The 25,576-nt window shown below is 46.1% G+C and overlaps 1 protein-coding gene across 1 annotated transcript in view; it reads left to right on the top strand.

The window, feature by feature from the left end:
• The first annotated feature begins 2,557 nt into the window (after positions 1–2,557).
• SLC1A7 (solute carrier family 1 member 7) overlaps positions 2,558–25,576 on the top strand; it is a 78,231-nt gene continuing 55,212 nt past the window's right edge. Inside the window, exon 1 of the mRNA XM_044770814.2 lies at positions 2,558–2,781. Coding sequence (XP_044626749.2) covers positions 2,779–2,781 — 3 coding nt within the window. The 5' untranslated portion in view covers positions 2,558–2,778. The remainder of the gene's footprint in view (positions 2,782–25,576) is intronic.

The following is a 25,576-nucleotide window of genomic DNA, read 5'->3' on the forward strand; positions in this document are numbered from 1 at the left end:
AAAGAGGAGGATTGGCAGCAGTTAGCTCAGGGCTAATCTTCCTCAAAAAGAAAAATACATATATATGTATATATATATAAATGCCTGAGCCCTCTTTTGGAAATTCTGATTCAATAGATCTTCTGTGGGGGCTGACAGTCTATACTTCACAAGCCCTACTAAGGAATTCTCATGTATAATCTGGTTCAGATCACTGTTCTACACCTTTGCTATTCAAAGTGTAGTCGGGAGAGCAGAATGACCTGAGAGCTTGTTAGAAACACAGACTCTCAGGCACCAGCCTAGATCTGCTGAAACACAGTCTGCATTGTAACAAGATCCCCGGTGAATCACAGGTACATTGAGAAACCCTGGTCTCTTCCGCTGGACCAGTACCACCTACCTCACACTAACAACAGTCACCTGTCAATGATATGTGTGCGTTTGTCACTTTCTAATTTACAAAGCACATTTCAAAGGGTAAAAGGAAAAGCAACCAAAAATTATTGACTGCAGCTTCTGCTGTGTGCCGTCCGTGTGTTATCTCCTTTAACCCTCACAACAATCCTTGAGATAGGCAGGGGTCACAGGAGGTTTTCCCAAACTCCTAGAGTTTGACCAGTGAAATCTATCTGGGATGGGTTCTCAAATCAGGTATATGTAAAGACACCCTACGAGGCCGGAGCAAGCTTGTGACTGTCACTAAATTCACATGGTTAACATGTACCTTCCTGAAGGGTCATCACCTTGTTCACATTCCTTTTGGCCCAGAGATCCCAAGATTCTTTGGTTCGATGTCAGAATGCCACTTAGAGCCAATCTGTTACCGTATTTTTGAGGACTCGCCAGATGGGGTGCAACCAAGACCTCTCTGTGACCCACCTAATGCCAGGTAATCAGAATTTCTATCTCCCTCAGGGCTTTAATCAGCTGAACTGAGGGGCAGTCCTGAACCGTGATCTAGAGGTCACCCACATTGTACTCCAGAGGCTCCCCCATAATCTGAAATAATGCAATATGAGATACTAATAAAGCCTGACTTTATGTGTACAACTGTAAAATAATGTGACTCTCCCGAATTTTAAGACATTAGTCAGGATACACAATTTCCAAGCTGGCTATCCGGGCAAACTGTGGACGGTGTTCACATTCTCGCCGCACGGTGGCGCCACGATAGCCGGTTAACAGAAGTCCTTGCCGGGTCGTGTTAGTCCTGTCTGAACCGGGCTGTGGTTTACAGCGCCAGGGTTTCTTCTAGTAATTGTGATGGCTTTTATTTCGTTTTTGTGTTTTAAAATCTCTTTAAGTGCCTTATAATAATGTCATCCAAACACTCCCTAAGCGGTGGCGCTACTGAGAGTGCAGAAAACACTGCGGAGCATCAGTGACGATGGGAGGAGGTGAGACGCGATGGACCCGTGATGGGCTCCGCGGTTCAGGGAGCAGAGAGCGCTCCGTGAAATACTGAGAATACTGGGAATACAGAAGGGAAAAGTATGCGCAGAGGCTATGGATTGAGGTCTCCCTAGAATGCATTCCCTGAGAAACAGTCCCAAGGGAACGGGAGCACTGAATGATGGGCACTTTGATTCCTGCCCTGGGCGGAAAGGGTTTGTTTATCCTGCTTCTCAGCCCCATGCTGGGAGATCTCTCATGACCAGACTGCGGCTTAGCTGCTGTTTTGTTTTGCAGTTAGGCCCATGGATCATGGAGTGAGACAATCTGGATTTGAATCCTGCTCCCACCACTTCCCAGTAGTGTGATGTTGGGCAAGTCATTAACTCTCTGCATCTTATTTCCTTTTCTATAAAACAGGCACATAATGGTGCCCAGCTTGTAGGGTTGTTGTGTGAGAGCTAAATGGAGACAATCTATTAGGGGCTTAGCACAGTGCCTGGGACAGAGTAAGTGCTCGTTAAACGTTAGCAGTGGGGGCTAGCCCAGTGTCGCAGCAGTTAAGTTCGCACATTCCACTTCGGGGGCCTGCGGTTCGAGGGTTCGGATCCCAGGTGTGGACATGGCATTGCTTGGCAAACCATGCTGTGGTAGGTGTCCCACATAGAAAGTAGAGGAAGATGGGCACGGATATTAGCTCAGGGCCAGTCTTCCTCAGCAAAGAAAAGAGGAAGATTGGCAGCAGATGTTAGCTCAGGGCTAATCTTCCTCAAAAACAATAAAAAACAAAAAACGTTAGCCCTCATTCTCCTCAGCATCACCGTTTTCCCAGCTCAGGGCTGTGCAGGACCCCCAGGAGACGGAGAGTTTCCATCACCGAGAGAATTCTTTCTCCTTCGTCTCTCTAAATATCTGACATGTAACTGACTGTGCTCATCCCAGAAAATCAGTATATTATTCGATTCTTTGCCAATCTCATTTTGAAATCCTTGGGAAAACTTCTGGGTTTTCCTGAAATCATGGGAAAGTCTATTATAGGTCTGTGAATCAAGGCTGGCAAGATGTGGGCAGAGTCTTCAAGGATCTGTCTCTCCCATTTGCCCTGTCTACCCCTCCTTTTCTGGGCTTCTTTCACCGCCTCCTCACATCCCTGGAGCCTTCACAAGGACCTGCTGCCCGAGACACAGACAGAACGTGACACAGCACCCCGTGAGCCAGGCCCAGAGTTCTCCCCACACGCCCATCGAATCTCGGAGAGCCGGCCCCGTCAGAGACTGCTTCACTCCCCCTCCTCTGGAGGACCTCTTGTAGTCTTTGGGGAATGAGTAGGGATGAGTAAAAGGATGATAAAGGCCAGAAGGGGATTCCAGGGACATTTCTCCCTCTCCTCGGAGTGACATTTAAATGGTAAGATTGAGGGGGGCCGATTCTGAGGGCAGGGGGTGGAGGTTGGTTCTGAAGGGGACGCTCTGGCCTGGGGTGGCTGGGCAGGCCCAGGAGAGGGAGTGGGGGTGGCTCCTTAGAGCTTCATCTCTCCGGGGATCAGAGCCTTTTCCCCTCTCCCCATAGATCTCCTGCAAGGTGTTAGCTACCAAATTGCATTTTTTAAACAATCCATTAATTCACTTCTCCATTAAACACACGTGCGCGCGCACACACACACACACACACACACACACACACACACACACACGGAGGGGCATATAAACAAGGGAGGGGCCTGAGGGAGAACTGCTGGGGTGAAAGGAGGCACAGGCGATGTAAGCCGTCCAGGGCTCTGGGATTCAGAGGTACTGGCGTGGATCATGCTCTGGAAAGGGCCCTGGAGACCTGGGCAGTTGCCCTTAACTCAGTAACTAACTTGCTGTGTGACCTTGAGCAAGTCACTTCTTTCAGCCTCAGTTTGGAAAGTGAGGGGATCTGACAGCAGGATCTTTCCGATCCCCGGAGGTCGGGGCTTGTTTTTTTCAATCTTTTGATGCAGGAAATTGAGTGGAAGCTAACTCTTGGTTAATAGCTCGTTACTGTCATTCGTCTTACAATGCTCTTTTCTGGTTTTGTTTCCCTCCCTCATCACTGATCCCCACGCCTCTTCACTCCTCTCATGGGCATTCATTCTAATGCCTCTGATGTGGGTCTGTCAATAGGCATGTCTCCTTATGAAATATGTTCTCTTGTTTGGTGCATGCTTGTGTTTTTCTTCTGTCCACAGTATTGTGACACGTGCTCTCTGCCTCTTATGTTTTTGCCCGGCACCGTTTTGAAGACTCATGCATGTTGCTGTGGGTGCATGCCGTCCATCCTGGCTGCCGTCGGAGTTCTGTGGTCGTATCTGTCACAGTTTACTTATCCAGTCTTCTGGTAGTAGACGCTTTCAGCACCTCCGCTCTCTGATACCACAGACAGCACCACGATGGGCAGCCTCCTGCACCCCTCCTGATACACCTGTAAGAGAACTCCTCTGGGGTATAACCCAAGAACAGGATTGCTGGGGCAGAGGGTGCAAGCAAAGTCGAGATCATAGTCCGAATTTTAGAGCTGAAAAAACAACGCTTAGATTACATGAATAGAAATTGGGGATCTAGGATTCTTTTCCAGAATTTCTGCCTCCAGATTCTGGGCTGGCTCCAAGGTGCCTCTATAAATAACTAAATCTGGTCCATTCAGAGCAACAACTAGTTTCCCTGTTATGTGGTCTCAGTAGTGAACTCAGATAAACTGACTGGTTGTCTAGACACCATGGCATTAGCTATTAAGGGCGTCCTCGCCACGCTGGGTGTGTCGCCCTGAGCCTGCGGCTGAGGAACCCTTGCTTCTTGAATTACCACAACCTCTCGCATGTTACAGCAGAAAGCAATTAATAGCTCCCACGTGTTTTGTCTTAATTCTCCTAACAACGCTGTCAGGCAGGGGCAAATATCATTTCCATTTCAAGTGAAGGAAACTGAGGTTCGGCGTCGTTTAGCTGTAAGGTGACAGGTCTGAGACCCAAACCCGGCCTCTGAGCCCAAGTCTAGTGTGATCTCCACTCCGCAGAGCTGGAAGCCTAAAACAAGCCTGCCCACACGGCCAGACATTTGGATGAGATCGTGAAAGCTCAGAACTTTGAGCCAGTTGTTTACAAGATCTGTCTGCAGATGTTTGGCATTTAGCTCCAACCAGGAGAGACCCCAGCTGACACACAGAAGGGACAGGGACATGGCACTAGGGAGAGCTTCTCGCACGGGCGATTGCAGAGCTGCAGGTTTCCAGGCTGTGTCAGCTGGTGGCAGCAAGGTGCTGTAACCTGTACCAAGAAGGGGACAATCTGGTTTCCTCTCCTAGTCCTCTCCCCAGACAGTGAGAAATGTCAGTCATGGCAAAAGAGAAACAAATGTCCTCTGCTTTTGAAGCTTTCCCTGACAAATTTATTGTATTCCATTTCATTCGGCTTGCAAAGCCATGCACTTTGAAAAATGTAGTTCCATGTGACGAACATTTACTATCTGCTCTGTGCCGGGCACGGTGCCCAGCTCCGGGGTTTTAAATGATTAAGTTCATGAGCCACGTGGTGCTGAGCAAGGTACCCCTGTGAGCCAATGGCGATATGATAGTACCTGCTGCATGAGGCGGTTGTAGGCTGTCACACGCTCAGCACAGGGTAAACACACGACGAGTGGTATTGGTGGTATTACTCAACGTGCTAAACGAGGAAGGTGTAAATATGCCATGTTAGGGAGCCCTGCAGAGGGAACAGCGAGCGGTCTCTGGAGAGAGCAGTGGGGGCTGGAGTAAGCTCTACTGAGTGGAGAGAGGATATTTAGCTGGTCTGAGATGACACTGAGCTGTGGGATAAGTTCACTGGGGAGGAGCATGTGTGAAATGATGCTGTTCCTGCCCTCTGTGAATTGTCCTTACCATGTGCTTCTTTCCCCCCTCCATTGCGTGTATGGATCTTTCTCCAGGCACTGCCAACCTGGGCACGTGCTTATCTGCTTCCAACACGGTCTTTCCCCCAGACTCTGAGCTCCCAAGGCCGGAGCCATGTGGTCAGCCCTTAGTACAGGGTCATACAGAAGGTCAGTCCTCATTAGAGATTTGTTAGGTGAATGAAAACCACAGAGGCATAAGACAGCCTGGACTGTGCTAGTAGTGGTGAGGAGTTCTGCACAGCTGGCATGTTGAGGGATCACAGCTGGGAGTCAGCAGGGGTTAGGCTGTCAGGGCCCTGTGTGATGGGCTGGGGATTTATTTCTCTGGATGGCTCAGACTAAGGTGGCCGCAGTAAGAGAGATGAAATGCAGGAGTAGAAGTCACTAGGTGGATTAATGGGGGTGACGAGTTAGGGAAGAAGTCGGGGATGGCACTCTGCTGTATCCTGGACTGCTTACTGCTCTTGGATAATTTGCCATGTCTGCCAAGAGGCAACAAATATTCATTCAAACAGGGCCCCCGACATGCTGCTGTGGTTCATTGGTTCCCATCTTGACTCCCTGGCATGGAAGGTACTTATATTAGTCAAGGTTCTCCAGAAAAACAGAACCAACGGGTGTGTGTGTGTGTGTGTGTGTGTGTGTGTGTGTGGAGAGAGAGAGAGAGAGATTTGTTTTACAGAATTGGCTCACGTGATTATGGAAGTGCAGGTCCAAAATCTGCAGGGGCGGCCAGTAGGCTAGAGACCCAGGCAGGAGGGGCAGTCCAAGTCCCAAGGCCGTCTGCTGGTAGAATTCCTTCTTGTTCAGGGGGAGGTTGGTCTTTGTTCTGATCAGGCCTTCAACTTATTAGGTGAAGCCCACTCACATTGTGGAGGGCAATCTGCTTTACTCAAAGTCCACCGGTTTGAATGCTAATCTCATCCAAAAACATCCTCACAAAAACATTCAGAATAATGTTTGACCCAATATCTGGGCCCAGCCAAGTTGATGGTTAATTAAATTAACCATCCTGGTACTCTCAGAATTCAGCCGCGTTCCTGACTTGGGCAGTCCGTCCACCGTGGACTTCCCCTCTACCCTCTCGCTGTCTCCCTTTCTCTTAGTTACTTTCATGCTCCAACAGGGTCACTTTGGGGAAAATTTCGGGCGACTGGCTCTGGCCCTGTTTTGCCCACATAGTGGCCATGACATATCTATAAGGAAGCAATTTCCATTGTCCTGCCTTCAAGTTTGATGATCTTTTCTTTTGCCTGCTCAAATCTGCCTTTGAATTCCCTCTAGTGAATTTTTTGTTTCATTTATTGTACTTTTTAGCTCCAGAATTTCCTTTGAGGTTTTCTCTCTCTTCATTGATATTTCCATTTCATATATCATTTTCTTGACTTTCTCCACATCTTCCTTTAGTTCTTTGAGCATCTTTAAGACAGTTGTCTAGAAGTCTTTGTCCAGGGCCAGCCCCGGTGGCCTAGTGGTTAAATTCGGCGTGCTCGGCTTCAGTGGCCGGGGTTCAGATCCTGGGCACAGACCTGCTCCACTCATCTGTCAGTGGCCATGCTGTGGCAGCAGCTCACACAGAAAAAGAGGAAGACTGGCAGTGGATGTTAGTTCAGGGCAAATCTTCCTCAGCAAAACAAAAAAAGTCTTTGTCTAGTCTATTCATAGTGAGATCTTTTTCAGGAACAGTTTCTGTTGATTTTTCTCCCTTTTGAATGGGCCATACTCTCCTGTTTCTTTGTACACCTTGTGATTTTTGTTTGCAAACTAAACATTTGAATCTAATAATGTGGTAACTCTGGAAATCAGATGCTCCCCCATCCCCGGGGTTTGTTGTTCTTTGTTACTGTTTTTGGTTTGGGGATTGTTGTAGACTGTCTTCGTGCTAAAGATCAGCCTGAGGTGTAAATTAAAAGTCTTAGGTCACTTTCTAATTTTTCCCAAATACGCAGTTGTTTTTGAACGTCTTAGTCTTTAATGACTGTCTCCCAAAAAAGAAAATAGAGAATAATGAAGGGAGGGAGAAGGGCAGCAGCCTTTTACATCCCTTGGAAATCACTTCCCTGTCCTGCATGGGTGGGGCTGGCAACCGTGGGAGGAGGCACAGCGACAGTGGCGGCCACCTCTTCGTCTGCACCTCTGTGATCAGAAGCAGCAATCAGCAATCAGAGCACAGATCCCTGATCTCTGGAGGGTGGGATCCTTTCTGCACACCCTGGCTCCTGCCAGCTCTGTGTAAGCGGCTCCAGGAACACATACATGCACAGCTGTCTGCCATATGTCTGGGGATGGGGGATGGGCAGCTGCTACTGTGCTACAAGCTGAAATTTGCGTCAAAATAAACTGCAATTTACTATCCAAGCCTTCCCTTGGAAGTTGCAAGCCTTGAACAGACTCCAGAGTTCCAAACAGTTCCGTCGGACAGATTCTGCCGGCGCTTTGTCTAGGTGGGGAGACAGATTCCTGGAGCTTCCTACGGCACTGTCTTCCCAGAGCCCCCTCTTGTGTTTAGTCTTAAAGGATTGTTTGGTTTGCTAGGTAGACTGAGAAGAGAGGGCATCCAGGTGGTGGGAATAGCATGTGCAAAGACTCAGGCAAGAAAGGGTATGAGTGTGCTAGGGAAATGACAAGAATTTCAGTATGGATGGGGCAGGAGAAAGAGGAAGAAAGGGAGGGAAAATAAAGAGAGACGGAGACGAGGAGAACAGTCTTTGGCTTTTGTGGTGAATAAATTCTCATGGCAGAATTCTTGCTGATGTGCAAATTCAAAATTTTATTCAAAGCATAGAATAAGCAGCGATCAACCAAGGGCCTGCATCTGAAGTGTTCAGTAAATCTCATTTGTCTGGCTTGTCTAAACACAGCTATAAAAAGAGCGAAACAGCTTGAAAAGGATGTTTTGAATTTTTTTTTTTTTTTTTTAAAGGGCAAAGTCAGGAGAATCTTTTGCTGTTTTCAGGGAAATTCTCTTCTTCATGCTTTGGTGCCTGCCACCTTGCAGAGTTAATGGGAGCGGAGGCTCCTGTGGTCCCAGCATCTCCCGGGGACAACAGCCTCTTGGAGCCTCGTCTGCGGCTTCTTCCTGCTGGCCACTGTGTCCAGAGCTTTCTCCCCAGGAGCCACCCAACCGCCTGTTCATCCACAATCTACACAACCAGGAGAATCAAGGAATCCCACAGGGGTGGGAAGTACAAGAGCAGTGTGCATTCAATTTTATGAGCAATAAATAATAAGGAAACAAGCTCCTATTGGACATTTAGTTCAACAACACCCCAGGATGGGTGTAGCCCCACAGCCGGCACCATCCAACTTCTGCCCATTTTGTGTAGCACTCAAGACTCTTCACAACAATGTTTGTGAGATTATAACAAGCCATCTGCGTGTTTAAGGAGCAGTAAGGTCTGTTCGGTGAGGGAGATATTTGAGGGCATTCAGACTTGCTGACTGAGTCAATCAGGAGGTTCAATTAACTATAAAACTCCATTCTCCAAAGAATTCAGAATACCCAAGAGTTCATTGGAATCTTCCTAAGAGTAAGTCTTCTGGACTTACTCCTCTGAACTTAATCTAAGAACTCGGAGCTGCAGCAACACACATCACCTTGACCTGGAGAGCTATTAATTCCCTTGACCATAATTTATTTAGCATCTATTATGCACCATGCATTTCAGTGGTTGTAGTGGTTCAGCTTCACAGCAGTGGTCATAACCAAGGGGTAGGAGACCCCATGCACTCAGGTGAGCAGAATGGAGAGACCACTGTACGACTAAAGAAAGACCACCCAAATGAGAACAAACAGGGGCCACTGATTCAGAGCTTGCTACAGCAAGGGAGTCAGCCACCAACATTTGCGTTTGGTAGAGATTCAAAGGCAGGCAAGGGAGCAGGAAAGCTTTATAGTGGAAAAAAAAGGGAGAGTTCGGCGGTGTGCTCTGACTAAAGGCTCTTGGTAAAGGGAAGCTGGAAACAGCTGACTAGACGCAGGGCATCTTTATGTGATTGGTTTGGGGAGCATATTCGGCTTTCTCTGGCTGGTCCTGAGTTGGACGTGGGAGCAAAGAATAGGAAAGCTTACCGTCGTTGAGCAAGTCTGAGCATTCTGGGCTGATTACCGCAGATATTGTGGTTTTGCCTCCCAAGCTGGTTGCTGCAGAGGCTGTGGGTCAGAGGTCAATTGTTGCATATGGTCTGGCCATTGTCCATTTGTATATTCAGTCTCTAAGTACACACACTTCTTTGATTTTCATTTTTGTTCAGACTATCTAAGACAATAATCAAACAGCACACAAGCTGGAGGCAAAACTGGGTTAGGAAGTGAAGAGGGGAGTTCAGCATAGTGATGGGCAGACAGCAGACATTGGGCGAGTCATGGTTCTAATACTGAGGCTGGGAGACAAGTCTAGGACTTCAGACTTCTAGTATAGCTCATCCGCAGTTCACTTCAGTTCCTTCCATTCATTCAACAAATATTTCTATTTGTTACTGTTGCATTAAAGTAGTCTCCTGTTTCTTCAATTAGATCTTTCCCCAATAACCATCATCTGTTCTGACGTTTCAGCTTAGTCTCCCTCCCCCGCCCCATTGCTGAATCCTCTTAAATGGGTTGTGATGGACTGAATGGTGGCCCCTCCAAAAGATATGTCCACACCCTAATGCCTGGGATCTGTAAATGTGGCTTTATTTGGTCAAAGGCTCTTCACAGATGTAATTAAGTTAAGGATCTTGAGACGAGGGGATCATCCTTGATTATCTGGGTGGGCCCTAAATCCAATGACAAGTGACCTTATAAGAGTGGGTCAGAGGGAGACCACACAGACACAGAGGAGAAAGCCATGTGAAGGTGGAGGCAGAGATTCCAGTGATGCAGCCACAAACCAAGGAATGCCAAGGATTGCGGGCCGTTACCAGGAGCTTGGAGAGAGGCAGAGAGTGCATTCTCTCCTAGAGCCTCTGGAGGAAGCGTGGCCCTGCTGACACTTTGCTTTAGGACTTCTGGCCTCCAGGATTGTGAGAGAAGAAGTTTATGGGGGGTTTTTTGTTTTTGCTGAGGAAGATTAGCCCTGAGCTAACATCTGTGCCAGTCTTCCTCTATTTTGTATGTGGGATGCCACCACAGGATGGCTGACGAGTGGAGTAGGTGTGCGCTCACGATGCGAACCGGCAAACCCGGGCCACCGAAGCAGAGTGCACTGAACATAACCCCTCCACCACGGGGCCGGCCTAAATTTCTGTGGTTTTACTCCACCAAGTTTGTGGTAATTTATTACGACAGCCGCAGGAAACGAATACCATCACCCATAGGAAGAAATTACTTTTGTTCAGGTCAAATAATTGTGTGATTTTGAATACACTGTTTCTATAAACATTGTTAAAACCACCTAAAATTTTTTTCAAAAGAAACAAAAAAAATACCCATGATCCTCACCAGGCATATTGATTATTTCTATTTCTTCACATTCTCTTCCAGTCATTATCCTTATGAGTATTGCAAAACTAGTATTTGCAATTCTCCATTTTCATTCAACTTTAGAATGGCGACATCGTCCCATGTGGCTTCATTATCTTCACCATTGTATTTGTGGTAGTATTTCATAGAGGAGGACTGCGAGCATTAATTCCTCCATCATTCTTCTGTTGTTGGGGATCCAGGCTATTTTGTTACAGATAATGTTGCAATGAAAAATAATAGCGACAATAACCACCGTTTGTAGTGGGCCTATGGTGCCCCAAGCTGAGACACTTCAGCTTGTATGGTTTTGTCTAAGCCTCTCAATCAATAATTCTTAAAAGCAAGAAAGAGTTTGTTGGAGGGGGAGATGGGCAATACAGATGAAGAAAATGGGGCTTGGAGAGGGGACTCAGCATGCCCCAACAGCTCATAAAGCTAGGAAGCAGGGCAGCCTATCTGACTCCAAAACCCACACTTTGTCATCAAGTCATACTGCGTCCCAAAAGTTAACGCAGATACAACTTTTAGTTTGTATCATATCTTCAAACTACATTCCCAGGAGTGAGATGACAAAGTCAGGGGTTAAATGCTTACCATGTCCTGAAAACATACTGTCATACCACCTGGGCTGGTTATTTTCCATTGCACCAGCCAACTGCGTCCGCTTTCCGTCCTTCTCTGTCCTGCTCTGTGACCCAAGAGGCCAAACCTTGTGGATGGATCACCCAAGTGCCTTGTCCTCTGGCTTCCGGTTGGGCAGGGGGGAGAGTGGGTGGGACTTCTTACTCTGCCTGGCCTGCAGTTTGGACAGTGACTGTGAGCCACCTCCTCTGACCCATAGCTGATGGCTTCAGTCTTCTCAGGTTCCAGTGGTGGTTCTTTCCTGCCCCTCCCCCTTCAGGCCTATGGGTAGGACTGGCTGCCCTGGTCCCAGAGAGCTTCACCATCCCAGGGTGACTCCCTTAACTCCACCCACTGCTCCCTAAACACCCTCGTTCTCTCCCTTGAGTTAACCTTCTGAGCACACCATCTCCTTTATGCCTGCAGAACGGTTGTACTATTCTCAAGTTTTCACAGCAGTGAAGGATCCCGTCAAGGCCTGAGATCTGGAAGTACAAGACAGAGTTGCCAGGCAGGTGTGAGATCCCTACAGAAGTAGACCTTTCTGGAGTTTCCTGTCCGGTCCTCCAGCCATGACTTCTGCATGTGGAGTAGGCTTGGCTTCCACGTGACTCTGTCATCCTTCCACAGGTGGACACCTCATCTAGGTAGGGCAACAGTCTCCCGGGAATTTGGAATTGGGACCCAGAGATGGCCATTCCTCTTGATGGGGCTGAAGCCAAGAGGTCAGATACCGCTGGGTCTGGGACAATGGCCCACCGTGGCCTGTTGGAGGAAAATGATCTGGTCTTTTCAGAAAGAGAGAGAGAAGAGTGAAGGAGATGCAGAGAGAGAAACTGGCATGAGAGAGGAGATGGCTCTGGAGGGATGGAGAAGTAATCTGCACGCCTGACTTTTCAGTTCTTGGTTCTAGACTTTTGCGAAGCCCAAGTGGCCTTGACTCCAGGTTCTCTGAGGGACCTCCATTTCCTTCTCATAAATGCCCCCCTTTGTTTAACCTAGTTTGAAAGTATTTCCATATAACCAAATTTTTTCTGGTGGAGGCCCCTTCACCACATGGCACAGCAGCTCCACTTTGCCTCCTGGGGAAAGCCCCATCCAAGGACCCCATGACAGGTGAGCGGGTGTGGGGCCAGATCAGCTCCTGTTCCAGGAGCCCTGTGGTGCTCACAGCTAGAAGGTTCAGGGACGCCGGGACATCACGGTGCTGTCTGGTCCTGAGCAGCTGGTGCCTGTGCAGCAGCTTACTGTCTGGGGTGTGGAGGGAGGGGGAGGCCGCTTGTAATAAGGGCCCAGCAGAGGGTACCAAAGGCCTAACCACCGTGCGCACTCTTTGTCTGAAGCTCATAACCAGTCAGGCATGCAAAGATGTTATTCCCAAGGGTATTTATTCCAGCATTGTACATAATGGCAAAAAATTAGAAACATACCAAATTTCCAACTATGAGGGCTTAATCAACTAAATTGTGGAACAATTATGGAACAATCACAGAACAGCCACATAATGTACTATAAAACAGCCACTAAAAAAGACCTGGGGGAAAACTTGGTTATTCATATGAAAAATGTTCAAAGTATATTAAATTAATAAGTAATGTGTACAATAGTTAAAAGATGGGAGCAACCCAAGTGTCCATTGACAGATGAATAGATGTGCAAAATGTGATATATACATACAATGGAATATTATTCAGCCTTAAAAAAGGGAAGATATTCTGACACATGCTACGACACAGATGAACCTTGAGGATATTATGCTGAGTGAAATTTAAACAAAAGGACAAATATTATATGCTTTCCCTTACATGAGGTATCTAGAGTAGCCAAATTCACAGAGATGGAAGGTAAAATGGTGGTCGCCAGGTGCTAGGGGAGGGGAAGCGGAGAGTTAGCGTTTGATGAGCACAGAGTTTCAGTCAGGAATGATGGAGGAGCTCTGAAGGTGGATGGTGGGGGTCGTCACACAACAATGTGCTTGTACTTAATGCCACGGAACTGTATGTTTGATGATGGTTTAAACGGTAAATTTTACGTCACACATATTTTAGCACAAGGGAAAAAAAGGAAAAAGCAATATGTGTGCTTTTGCAAAAAAATATTTAGACATAGAAAAGTGCTTGGGAGTCTGAACTAAAAAGCTCTTCCTGGGTTTGGACTACGGAATATTTTTGTTTTTCTTACTTTTCAGCAGTGAATGTGTACTACTTGCAGCAGTTTCTTTTTGAGTTGAAAAAAGGAGACAAGCAGGATGGGCACAAGCTGACGTGGCCTGTCCACGGTGGGGGGGAGGGGCGCAGGGCGGGGTGCACTCCCACCTGCGTGGGTCACGGGGTCGTGTTTGTTATGGGGCAGACATTGATTACCCCTGGTCGGCTCCCCACCCTCTGGCCATAGCACCCAGACCCAGCCTTCCACCCTTTACACGTGTGGACCTTCAGGCAGACCCAAGTCCATGGAGAACCACAGACGCTGTGAAAAGAGTTTCCAGATCACTCACGAATCTCATCACTACTTACACTTTTCTATCCTTTGGCTCATGTGGTACCCTGTCTCTCCCTTCTTCACCAGGACAGCATCTATTCATCAATAAGACTTAGCTCAGCTGACACCTCCTCCAGGAAGCCTTCCCTGACCCACCAGGCTGTGCCTGCAGCTCCTTCTCACCCTGCAGTCTCCAGAGTCCCCTCTGTGTGCCACATGCCACACATACCATGAGCTCCTTGAGGCAGTGTCACGCCTCTGCAGCTCTGCCCCCTCTGTGCCAAGCCTGGTGCCCAGCCCAGGTAGGGGCTTGGATTAGTTGAGCTGAGCAGGGCCCATCTGTCCCCAGAGGTGAAGCTGGTTTCCTGACAGAGGTCATCTGGTGCTAGCCGCTGGGTGCACAGCTCAAGTTCCAACTCCATTTTGAAAAGGATGGCAAATAATTTCTATTTTCCTAAAACAAAAGGGCACGATAAATCATAAATCTAGGTGGGGTTTCTTGGGGTCTTATTTCTTTATTTGAGCATGATAATGCTAGAGCAGAAAGGTCCTGATGGAGGCTGTGCTCCCGCAAGGAAATAAAGTTGTGGATGGAGGAGGCACACGAGCATGGGAGTCAGAAGGCCTGTGGGGTGAGGGGCAGGGATGGGGGGTAATCCTAAGGGCGTGACTTCGCTTCTCTGTGACTCAAGTTCCTCATTAAATTGCGGTGATAATCCCTGTAGCCTTTGACCAACATCTCCCCACTTCTCCCACTCCTTAACCCCTGGCAACCACCATTCTACTCTCTGTTTCTGAGTTCAACGTTTTTAGGTCCCACATATAAGTGAGATCATACAGTATGTGTCATTCTCAGTCTGACTGACTTCACTTAGCAGAACGCCCTCAAGGTCTGTCCATGTTGTCGCAAGTGGCAGGATTTCATCCTTTTGTGGCTGAGTAGTATCCCACTGTGTATAAATACACCTTCTTTCTCCACTCATCCATCGATGGGCGCCGAGGTCGCGTCCATGTCTCAGCTGTTGTGAACACGCTGCAGTGAACACAGGCTGCAGATATCTCTTCAAGACAGAGACTGCACCTTCTTCGGGTGTATTTAAGTTTTTAAAGCTCTCTGGGATATTTAAATTGTGTTGGCTCTATTTTTCCCGCCTGCCTCTGCAAGGCTGCAGGCCTTATTTGGACTCTCCAGAAACCCTGGTGAGGGAAAGAGGGAAAAGTTAGTTTGATCAAACGTGTTCAACTTCGGGATCTCTGCTGGATCCCATGAGCCTAGCCTAGCAACATGGGAATACTTTAAAATTGGGAATTCTTTCAAATTGCATTTTGTGTTGGGTTTTCATCACAAAACTTTTCCAGACTCCAGGTCTTTGTATCTCATGGACTCAGTTTCACCATTTAAAATCTAAATTCAATAAGATAATTATCATTCTGAACTGGCTCGATTCCATTTTCAGCCTTTATTGAAAATATCCCAAGTGGATCATTGATCCTTTCTAAGAGGAAAAGTAACTTTGTTAGCAAGTGACTTATGCCCACGTGTATCCTGTATTTGAATTTTATTTGTCAGTGTTTCCCACCTGGACTTGGGCTCAAGAGTGGGAAACCCGTCATACAGCCACACAGCAAGTTATCTTGTAATTAATTAACCCATTGACTTACTTACAGACCCTGGTGATACCGAAAGCTGATGATAATGGATAATGCCTCTATTGCTATAGTCTTTCAATGTTTCTTATGCTTATGCCACATGCAGGCATCGTTCTAGATGCTGGAGATACAGCAGGGAACAAATATTACAAAATGTAACCCCACTGGCTCCTCACTAAAAAAACTTTACAAAATCTTTCCAGAAGTTGGGGCCCGTAGATTCTCCTACTTGAAAAAACAGAAGGGGAGGAAGGAAGGAAAGGTAGTGCCAGAGTACAGTGGAATAAGTGCGGAGTAAGACTTGGAAGGCTTTGGATTTATTTTGAGCTTCCTAGCTGTGTGACCTTGGGGAAGTCACTTGACGTCTCTCTGCCTCCATTTCCTCATCTGTAAAATAGGGATAATGAAGATATTTAATAGAATTGTTGTGAGGATTAAATTAATTAAGACATGGGAAATGCTTAGAATAATGCCTGGCGCATGTTGAATATCAAAGAAATATTAGCTATTTATTGTGGTTGCAGATATTATCAGCCCTGAGTAGGTCACTTAACCTCTCAGCTTCTGTTTTTTTCCCCTGTAAAACAGGGGCTAACGTTCTATCTCCTCGTGGATAAGGTTGAAGTGAGATGAAGTAGGTGAAAGCACTTTGTAAACTGGGGTTTCAACGTGGACTCACAGCCGTCAGCTGTTGAGGAGCCCAGGGAGAGGAGGGTCACGAGGCGGAAGTGGGCAGAGAGTCACGAGGACTGCGAGCGGGGCCAGAGGCAACACTTGGTGCCAGCGATTGTGGTCACGCAGATGTTTCCAATGAAGCCACAAATCCAGGTTTTTATGTAAGATCTCTAGTTTTCAACTGTTGGCAATTAAGTCAGATTTTTGTAAAACACTTTGAGAGCCAATCAAAACAAGGTGCAGGCCGCGATTTGTGACCTGTTATAAACTCTTACAACTGTTACTTCATAAACCAAGAAGGGGGAAACTGTGAAGACAGCTGATGCAACGACTAAACTGAAGAGCCAAGAAACAACTAACGTTAATTGGGTGCCATGTGTTGTGCACCTTGTAGCATTTGATTCTCCCAGCAGCCCCAAGAGACAGGCATTAGCATCCCCAGTCTGCCGATGAGGAAACCGAGGCCCAGAGACGCCTAAGGACCCAGAACTGGTGAGCAGCTGATGGGGTTGGATGCCATGTCTCTGCGACTTCCAAACCCAATCTTTTCACTCTGATGATGTGGCAAGATTTACAGCACGGTATCAGCTGAGCCCACAGGCCCCTCGACTTCACTGCAAACTAAAATGCCAAGCGCTGGGCAGAGGCAGTGGGCACAGCCTTCAGACTTGTTGCCCTGCCCTGCTCCGCTTCACCATAGGGGAAACCTAAACGAAGACCACTACAGTTAACTGTGTTTCATCATTCGGCGCCAGAATTCGTCCTTGCCTAAAAGAGGGTCTTGGGCCTTAGGGTATCATTCAGTGAGGCTTCTGGATCTGGACTAAGCAGCCTGAAGAGAAAGGAGAGGATGTCAGTCTCCAGATCAAAAAGGGTCCTGGAACCAGTCCCAAAAGCAAGGTACAAAAATGCAGCAAGGTCTATACACTAACAGGCTTTACGTTAATAATCCAAAGCATAAGTCTCTACGTTGCTGTGGTTTAGACCAGTGGCTCCTGTCACCCTCAACCCAATGCCGGGTCCCACCTCCAAATGATTACATCAAAACCCGGGGATTTGATGGGGCTTCGGTAAGTTTTAAAAGCTCCCTGGCAACTGACTAAGCGTTGGTGATCTAGTGTGTTCTAAGGGAACCCAGGAGATACTTTGTTCATTCAACAGCTATTTCTTGAGCATCTACTATATGCCAGACACAACATTAGTGCTGGAAACAGAGTGGGCAATAGAAAGGCAATGTCCTTACCTTAGTCTAGTGGCCGGAGAAAGAAAAGCAGACACAATAAATAACATCATTTTAGGTATAATAATAATTGTTATAAAGAAAAATAAAACAGGTTAAAGGCATAGAGAGTGATCAAGGAACAGGTTATTTTACTGAGGACTTATTTATTTTTTTAAGTTAAGATTTATCTTTGAGTAGGTAATACATTCACATGTTTTTAAGAAGTCAAAACGATAAAAATAGATACCCTGAGAAGACCTGCTCCAGCCTCTGACCCTGTCTATTCCATTTCTGGCCCAGTCAGTCTCAGAATATGACCTCCTCATTGGCAATCTGGGAACTTGATAGAAATGCACAGTTCTGGGCTCCAACCCAGACCCTTCAGTCGGAAGCTCTGGGAGCGAGAGCCGCATCCGTGTTTGAACCAGCCCTCTGGGTGGTGCCGGTCCACGCTGAAGTTTGAGAACTGCTGCTCTAGTTTCGTAAACCAACATCTCTCTCTGTTTGTTCTGTATCCTTCCAGTGTCTCTTCTGTAAATACTGGTAGCACAAATATTCATCCTTGTTTTGTCCCTTCACACACAATTACTATTCTGCACCTCAGTTTTATTACTTAATATATGTTAGAGATCTTTCCGTTTAAGTACAAAGTTCATTATTTTCTGTACATTCCTATTAGTTGTCTGGATGTACCATAGAGTGTTTAACCAACTCACACCTAATGATTGGAGGTTATTTCTGTATTTTGTCATCACTATTTGCTGTTACCCAATTGATAACCTTACAAGTCATTTCACATTTGTGCAAGTCAGAGGATGAATTCCTAGAAAATGGGGTGTAGGATCAAAAGTGAATGAATTGGGAAATTTCATAGATGGTGTTTGCTGTTCATACAGGATTTTTGCCAATTTTTTTAAGTAAAAAATTGTAGCCTAGTGTAGTTTCAATCTATATTTCTCTTATTTCTAATGAAATTGACCATCTTTGAATATGTTTAAGGGCTGTCTAACTGTGAACTGCCCATTTGTGTCTTTTGACCATTTTTTTTCTATAAGATTGATGGTCTTTTCCTCATCTGCTTCCAGAAGCTTTTGATACGTTCAGGGGATTAATCCTTTGTGATATGAGTTGCAAATAATTTTTCCCAGCTTGTCACTTACCTTTTGACTTTGCTTATGGAACGTTTTACTTTAATTTTTAAATGTGTTTTCTACCTAAAATTTAGTTCTTGAAAATCTGAATTTAGTAACTTATCCAAAATTGATTACAAGGTTCACCAGGGCCTATTGGAAGCAAATGACCAAGCTTGGATGCAGACAACTGATACAAAACAAAAAGTTAGGTTTTTGTCCACGATATTTGTGTACAAACATTTCTGTAGTATCTACTCTGTGTCAGGGACAAATAAAGTGGTTTGCTTTTTCAAGCTGTATTTTTTTCCTACAATTTTTCATTGCAAATATATATCACTATATATACTTATATATAATGGATTAAATATTTTCCCACGGATGGGGCCAGGGATGCGTTTTTATCCCCACAAAGAACAAATTATTGTGAGAACCAAGCACTGAGCTGCAAGTGAAATTCTGGAATGCAGCCCATTTGTAGGCTCATAAGTGGCCTGGTACTCTTTGCGTCTGCAGTCGTCGCTGAGCTCTGTGATGGCAGGGACCGGGTCCCCTACGGCGCTCACCAAATACTTCTAAGAACAACTTACTAATTGATCAGTTGTGGAGAAGGTGGCCTGAGTGCAACACGTCTTTAAGTGTCCACACCTGTGCACATGCTGCTCTCAGTCTGGAGTCCTTCTAAGTACCTATTCTCAGAAGTCCGAGCCTTAGCCAGCTGCCCGGGGCAGGGCCCCTAGCTGGGGGCCTTGTGACTTCTGGGCCACAGCCCCTCTGCACTGTGGTCCTGGAAGGGATCATCTCAGCAGGTGAAAAGTGCACACTTGCCAGCTACGGCCGGAGCCCAGGCATGGGCCTTGAGTCCAGAGTCCATCCCTGTCTGAGCCAGCTCAGTGCCTTTGGCTGGGAAGCCCCCAGGACCATGAAACCCACTATGAGCTCAAGATAATCTTTCTCTCTTTGAAGTTTCTAAAAGGAGACAAAGGAAGAAAGAAAATAAACTAATATTTACATTTTACATATTTGTTCTTTAAAATCACCCCAGTGAGGTTGGGGTTGCCATGAATCCCCATTGGCAACCTGAGAAACTGAGGCCCAGAAAGAAGAGGGACTTGTTTATGGTCACATAATTAATAGGGAGCTGGTCTAGAATAATAACAATAACAGTAACAGCAATAGCTAACGATTATCGAAAGCTTACTCCAGGCCAGAAATTGCCAAGCTGCACTAAGGATGTACACGTTGGATGCGGTGTGGTAAAGTCTGTGTGGCCACAGGAGGGAAAGAGAACAAGTTTTGAACGGGAGAAATTTATTATGCTCACAGATCCTGGAGGAGGTCATGCATGCCAAGGGCAGGGCCACGGGGAAAGCACCTGGGTCAGGCAGGAGACAGAACAGAGCGAGGGAAGGTCTGCGCCAGAGCCTTTACTGGGGTTTCTGCAGGAAAGACAAGCCAGGGCAGGGTAAACAGTTTGGATAATTCTGGTGGGTTTGGGGCTATAGAGGTGGCTCTAGGTGTCTGGTACCTGGCCCTGGGATGACTTAGGGCAGGGGAAAAATTGGCTTGGTGTGTGAGAGTTAGATAAGGAGGTGATTGATAGGGTAGAGACTGGGGATTGGCTAGTTTGCATATGAAAGGCGTCCTCATGGGCAGGTTGTTATTATCTTTAGGGATTAGCCAGCCCTGGGAGGGGCAGTCTCTTCCTGGGTCTGTAAAGCCCCCAAATTGTAGAGCATCAAGAATATAAGAAAATAGGGCTGGCCCGGTGGCGCAGCGGTTAATGCTTCAGCGGCCCGGGGTTCACCAGTTCGGATCCCAGGTGCGGACATGGCACCGCTTGGCAAGCCATGCTGTGATAGGCGTCCCACATATAAAGTAGAGGAAGATAGGCATGGATGTTAGCTCAGGACCAGTCTTCCTCAGCAAAAAGAGGAGGATTGGCAGCAGATGTCAGCTCAGGGCTAATCTTCCTCAAAAAAAGCCCCACAAAAAACCAAAACCAAAACAAAACGAAAAAAAGAATACAAGAAAATATAGTTAATGTAATTGGTCCTGTGATGAATGAATGCCAAATAGACAAATACAAAATCTAAGAAAACACGATTAGAACATGTGCATTTTGTGTGTAGTGCTATTTAATACTCACGCTTGCCCTCTAAACAGGAAACTGTTATTAGCCCCACTAGTTACTGATGAGGAAACTGGGTTCTTGAGAAGTTAAGTGACTTGCCCACTGTCACCCAGCTGGTAGGAAGGTGGAGCAGGATTTACACCTACGTTCCTGTCACTTCTGGGCCCACTGTGCCACCTTGATGTCCCCCTGCACCAAGTACCAGGGCTCAGAAGGGAGTGGAAGGAAAGATGGCCACACCTGCCTCCCCCTGCCGGTGCCTGCTCTCCTGGCCGCTCCACATGGATCAAAAACTCTTCTCTAAAGAAGCCAGGTTCTCTGGTTTCTCCTTCAGACAGGAAGATGAGAAGGACTGGGGTCCAAATCCTGGCTCTGCTACTTACCAGCTGAGTGTCCACTGAAAAGTCCATTTATTTAGGCCTGAGTGTTCTCATTTGTAAAATAATGCTGACGGGTTTGTTGTATGGACTGGATAAAATCATGTATGCCAAGGACTCAGCACGGAACTCGTGCTGAATAAGGGTGTTGGTGAATTGGCTGAGACCAAGGCCTGCATCCACGCTGGGGGAGGTTATTTCTCTCAGGGTGCAGATGTCTCCTCTCCTAGCCCAAGAAAGTTATTCAGCATCTACCGGTGAGGAGGAGGAGGCACTCTCGCCCTAGGTGTGTGCGGGATGATGTCTGGGTAGGGAGGTCTCACTCCGCTTTGCCCGACCAGTCCAGCTGCTTCAGAGTCTGTTAAAATATGGCTGCACATGCATTTCCGTTGTATCCAGGGTGGACTGCAGGAGAAGCTGGCAGTGGCTTCGGCTTCCGTGCTTTCCCGTCCACATGTGTGGAGATAGTGTGCCTTAGAAAAGAATCCAGAACCCAAACGTTTCACGTTCCTCCAGGACCTACACCTGCTTCCATCTGCACTCTCAGGTCTCCTAGGGCTGTGTGGCTTCAGAAGTCAGAACCTTCTTTCTCTGTTCTTTGCTTCCTTATACCAAACAACAGATGATTTGAATAACCTGTTAAAAATTGTTCGTGTTCCCTGGCATCCCCAGGGAAAGATGCTGCCCACTCAGTTAGGATGTCCTTAGACGCTGCCCACTCAGTTAGGACGTCCCTAGATGAACATAAGGATGGGAGCCTGGCCAGCAGGCAGGGGGCTGTGCAAAGAGGCTAACCGTGTTTGTAGGTACATTTATTACCTCACCAGAGCAAATCTTCCAAGTGTGCAGTCCCTGGACTTTCTCCCTGAAAGCTGTCAATGTCAGACAAATAGAATTTAAGGCAAAAAATATTGCTAGAGATGAGGAGGGTCAGTACAAAACGATAATATGATCAAACCACAAGGAAAACTTGTATGAAATTTAGCAACACAGACTTAAAATATATATATTAGAAATCAAAAGGAGGACAAGGAGAAAAAGACAAATCCACTGTCACAGTGGTAGGGCCTCAACTAGCAACTGATAGATGAAATAGATGCAAAAATAAGTACAGATAGAGGAGATTCGAACTAATGCATTCTCAAGTTTGATTTCATGGATATACATATAACACTGCACACATAATCTGCAGAATATGCATTCTTTCAAAGCACGTCTGGAACATTTATGAAAATTGAACATTTACCAGGTCATAAAGCAAATCTCTGCAAACCTCAAAGGATTACTATCATATGTCCTCATTCTCCGCCCACAGTAGGGTTATTAGACGTCAATAACAAGTTTTTTCAACAAATGGTGCTGGAACAATTGTATATCCACACACAAAAAGATGAATTTAGACCCTTAATTCACACCACACACAAAAATTAATTCAAAATGGATCATAGACCATAATTTAAGAGCTAAAACTATAACACTTTTAGAAGAAGACGTAGGAGAAAATATTCTTGACCTTGGATTAGGGAAGGAGTTCTTAAATGTGACACTAAAAGCATGATCCATAAAAGAAAAAAGTGATGAATCAGACAATAAAAAAATTTTTGTACTTTAAAAGTCGCTATTAAGAAAATGAAAAGATAAGCCACAGTCTGGGAGAAAATATTTGCAAATCATAATTCTGGTAAAGGTCTTGTATCCAGAATACATAAAACTTTTACAACTCAAGAAGACAGACAACGTAATTTTTTAAACAGACAAAAGATTTGAATAGACATTTCACCAAAGAAGATCTATGAATAACTGACAAGCACATTAAACGATGCTCAACATCGTCATTGGGAAAATGCAAATTAAAACCACAAGGAGACATCGCTTCATGCCCATTAGGATGGCTGTAATCAAAAAGACAGACAGTAAAAACTATGGGAAAGCATGTGAAGAAACTGGAACCCTCATACTTTGCTGACAGGAACGTAAAATGGTGCATTCACTTCGGAAAACAGCCTGGCAGTCTCTTAAAAAGTTGAGCATAAATTTATGTTTAACAACCTAGTAATCCAGCTCATAGATATCTGCTCGAGATAAGCAAAAACATGCGTGCACAGAAAGACTTGTAAGTGAAAGTTCACAGCAACAGTACTCAAAAAAGCCAAAAAGTGGAAACAAAACAAACGTCCATCAACTGGTGAGTGGGAAAAACAAAAAGTGCTGTATCCACACGACGGAACACCGTCCATCAATAAGAGGAATGAACTACTGATGTGTGCTATGGACATGGAGGAACGTCAAAAATATTGAGCTAAGTGAAAGAAGTCAAATAACAAAAAAAGACCATATGGCATATGATCCATTTCTATAAAATGTCCAGAAAAGGCAAGTCTGTGGAGATGGGAAGCAGATTGGTGTTCGCCTGAGCATGGAGGTGGGAGCGGGGATTGACTAAAAATGGGCATGAGGGGTCTTTTGGGGATGAGGGAAATGTTCCAAAATAGGATTGTGGTGATGATTGCACAACTCGGTAAATTTACTAAAAACATTGAACTGTATGCCTAAAATGGGTGAATCATGTGGTACATAATTTATACCTAAATAAAGCTTTTTTAAAAAATAACAAAAAGTTAAGTAGGTGGGCCGGCCTGGTGGTGCAGTGGTTAAGTGCGCATGTTCTGCTTCGGTGGCCTGGGGTTCGCCAGTTCGGATCCCAGGTGTGGACCTACCCACTGCTTGTCAAGCCATGCTGTGGCAGGCGTCCCACATATAAAGTGGAGGAAGATGGGCACAGATGTTAGCTCAGGGCAGTCTTCCTCAGCAAAAAGAGGAGGATTGGTGGCAGATGTTAGCTCAGGGCTAATCTTCCTCAAAAAAACACCAAAATTTAATTTCAGTCATTAGGGAAATGCAAATATACACCCAAATGTAATACTATTTCACACCCACCATATTGGCAGGAGTTAAAAATCAATACCAAATGTTGGGGAGCACGTGGAGCAATGGGAACGTTCATACGTTGTGGATGAGTGTATCAACTGATAAAAGTAACTTGCAAAACAAGACTGAGTAAAGTCGAACATCTGCATGACCTATGACCTAGTAATTCCATTGCTATGTGTGTGACCTAGGGAGAGTGGCACATGTGCGCTTGTAGTCAAGAATGTTTATAGCAGCATTGCTCATAATAGTCAACAACTGGAAAAAGCACAAATGTCCACCAACAATACATGATAAGTCAATAATATTCATTCATACCAAGGAATGCTGCATAGCAGAAAAAAACAAACTACGGCTACACTGAATGACATTGAATCTCAAGAGCATGACATTGAGCGAAAAAAAATGAAACGCGGTTCAATGTACATAAGTTCAAAAATAGGCAAGTCTAAATAATATATTCAAACCTATGAAGGAAAGCAATGGAATGAAAAAACATAAAATTTGGGAGAGAGGTCACTTTTGGGAGACGAGAAAAGAAATAAAATGAAAACTCCTCTTTTAAACAATCAGCACACGAGATGGCTAAGACCTATGTTCCTAGTTGCGGCATCCTTAGATTTTAGTGACCATAGCTTGGGGCCAAAGGAAACACACCAGCTCTCTGCTAGAGTGAAATTGCCCTGACCCGTACCCCCTCCTAAGAGTTTGGATGCTGTCAGGAGCCAGGGAGCCAAGCCAGCCCTACTGACCCCAACAGGACCTCAACCCTGACCTTGACCTCTTGACTCTTGAGTTAATAGCTAAAGGTTCTGAGCACCATTACCCATATTGTTGTCCTCAAGTGCCACATTCACCATCAACCAATCAATCAATTAACAAGCCCTGGACTTAACAATGAGAAAAGATGAGATGTAATTGCAGATCAGAGCCAGCTCACTTCTGCCCTCAGGTAAGTCCCTTTCCCTTGCTGTCATCTCCTCCCTCCTCTGTAAACATCACTGGGTCTGGATCAGAGTTCCTTGACCCTTTTGAACACATACTCTCTTCGGAGGAACAGAAATGTTCACACTCCCCAGAGACTCGGGCGTGGACCTTACAGGGAAACGTTCTCCTCTCCCCCAACCCTGGGAATTCTCTTGGCTGCTGGGGTTATAAGTAGAAACAGCACCTCTAGCCAAGAAGGTTTTGTTGAGCTTTACTCTGTGGTTCATAGAGTAAAAGAAGAGGGGATTTCTGTTTATTTTCCAAAAATAAAATGATGATATTGAGTGTGCTTTTTAAAGCAGGACCTCCCTCAGAGCCTCTGCCATGCCCCTCAAGGGGTGGCACTGCTCGTCCCGCTCCCAGAGCCGAGAATCACTTAATCCACTGACCAGCCTGTGGCTGTGCCCAGCTCTGGTGCCTGCCCTGGGTGTCTGAGAAGGCCCAGCAGGGGAGGTTAGAGAGCTGCTCCCCTGAGCTCCTCCTCTGCCCCTGTGGAGGCTCATTCCCGGCCGAGATTCTTGGGGATCACTGCCGCTCCTTCCTTAGCTGGGCTCGGAGTAGCCAGCGGTCTGCACCGTTTCTTCTTGTGGGACAAGCCCCCCCCCCCCCGCAGTTCTACGGAGGGGAAATCATCCAAACA

Source organism: Equus asinus, chromosome 5 (assembly GCF_041296235.1).
Source record: "Equus asinus isolate D_3611 breed Donkey chromosome 5, EquAss-T2T_v2, whole genome shotgun sequence".
NCBI classification, from domain to species: Eukaryota; Metazoa; Chordata; class Mammalia; order Perissodactyla; family Equidae; genus Equus; species Equus asinus.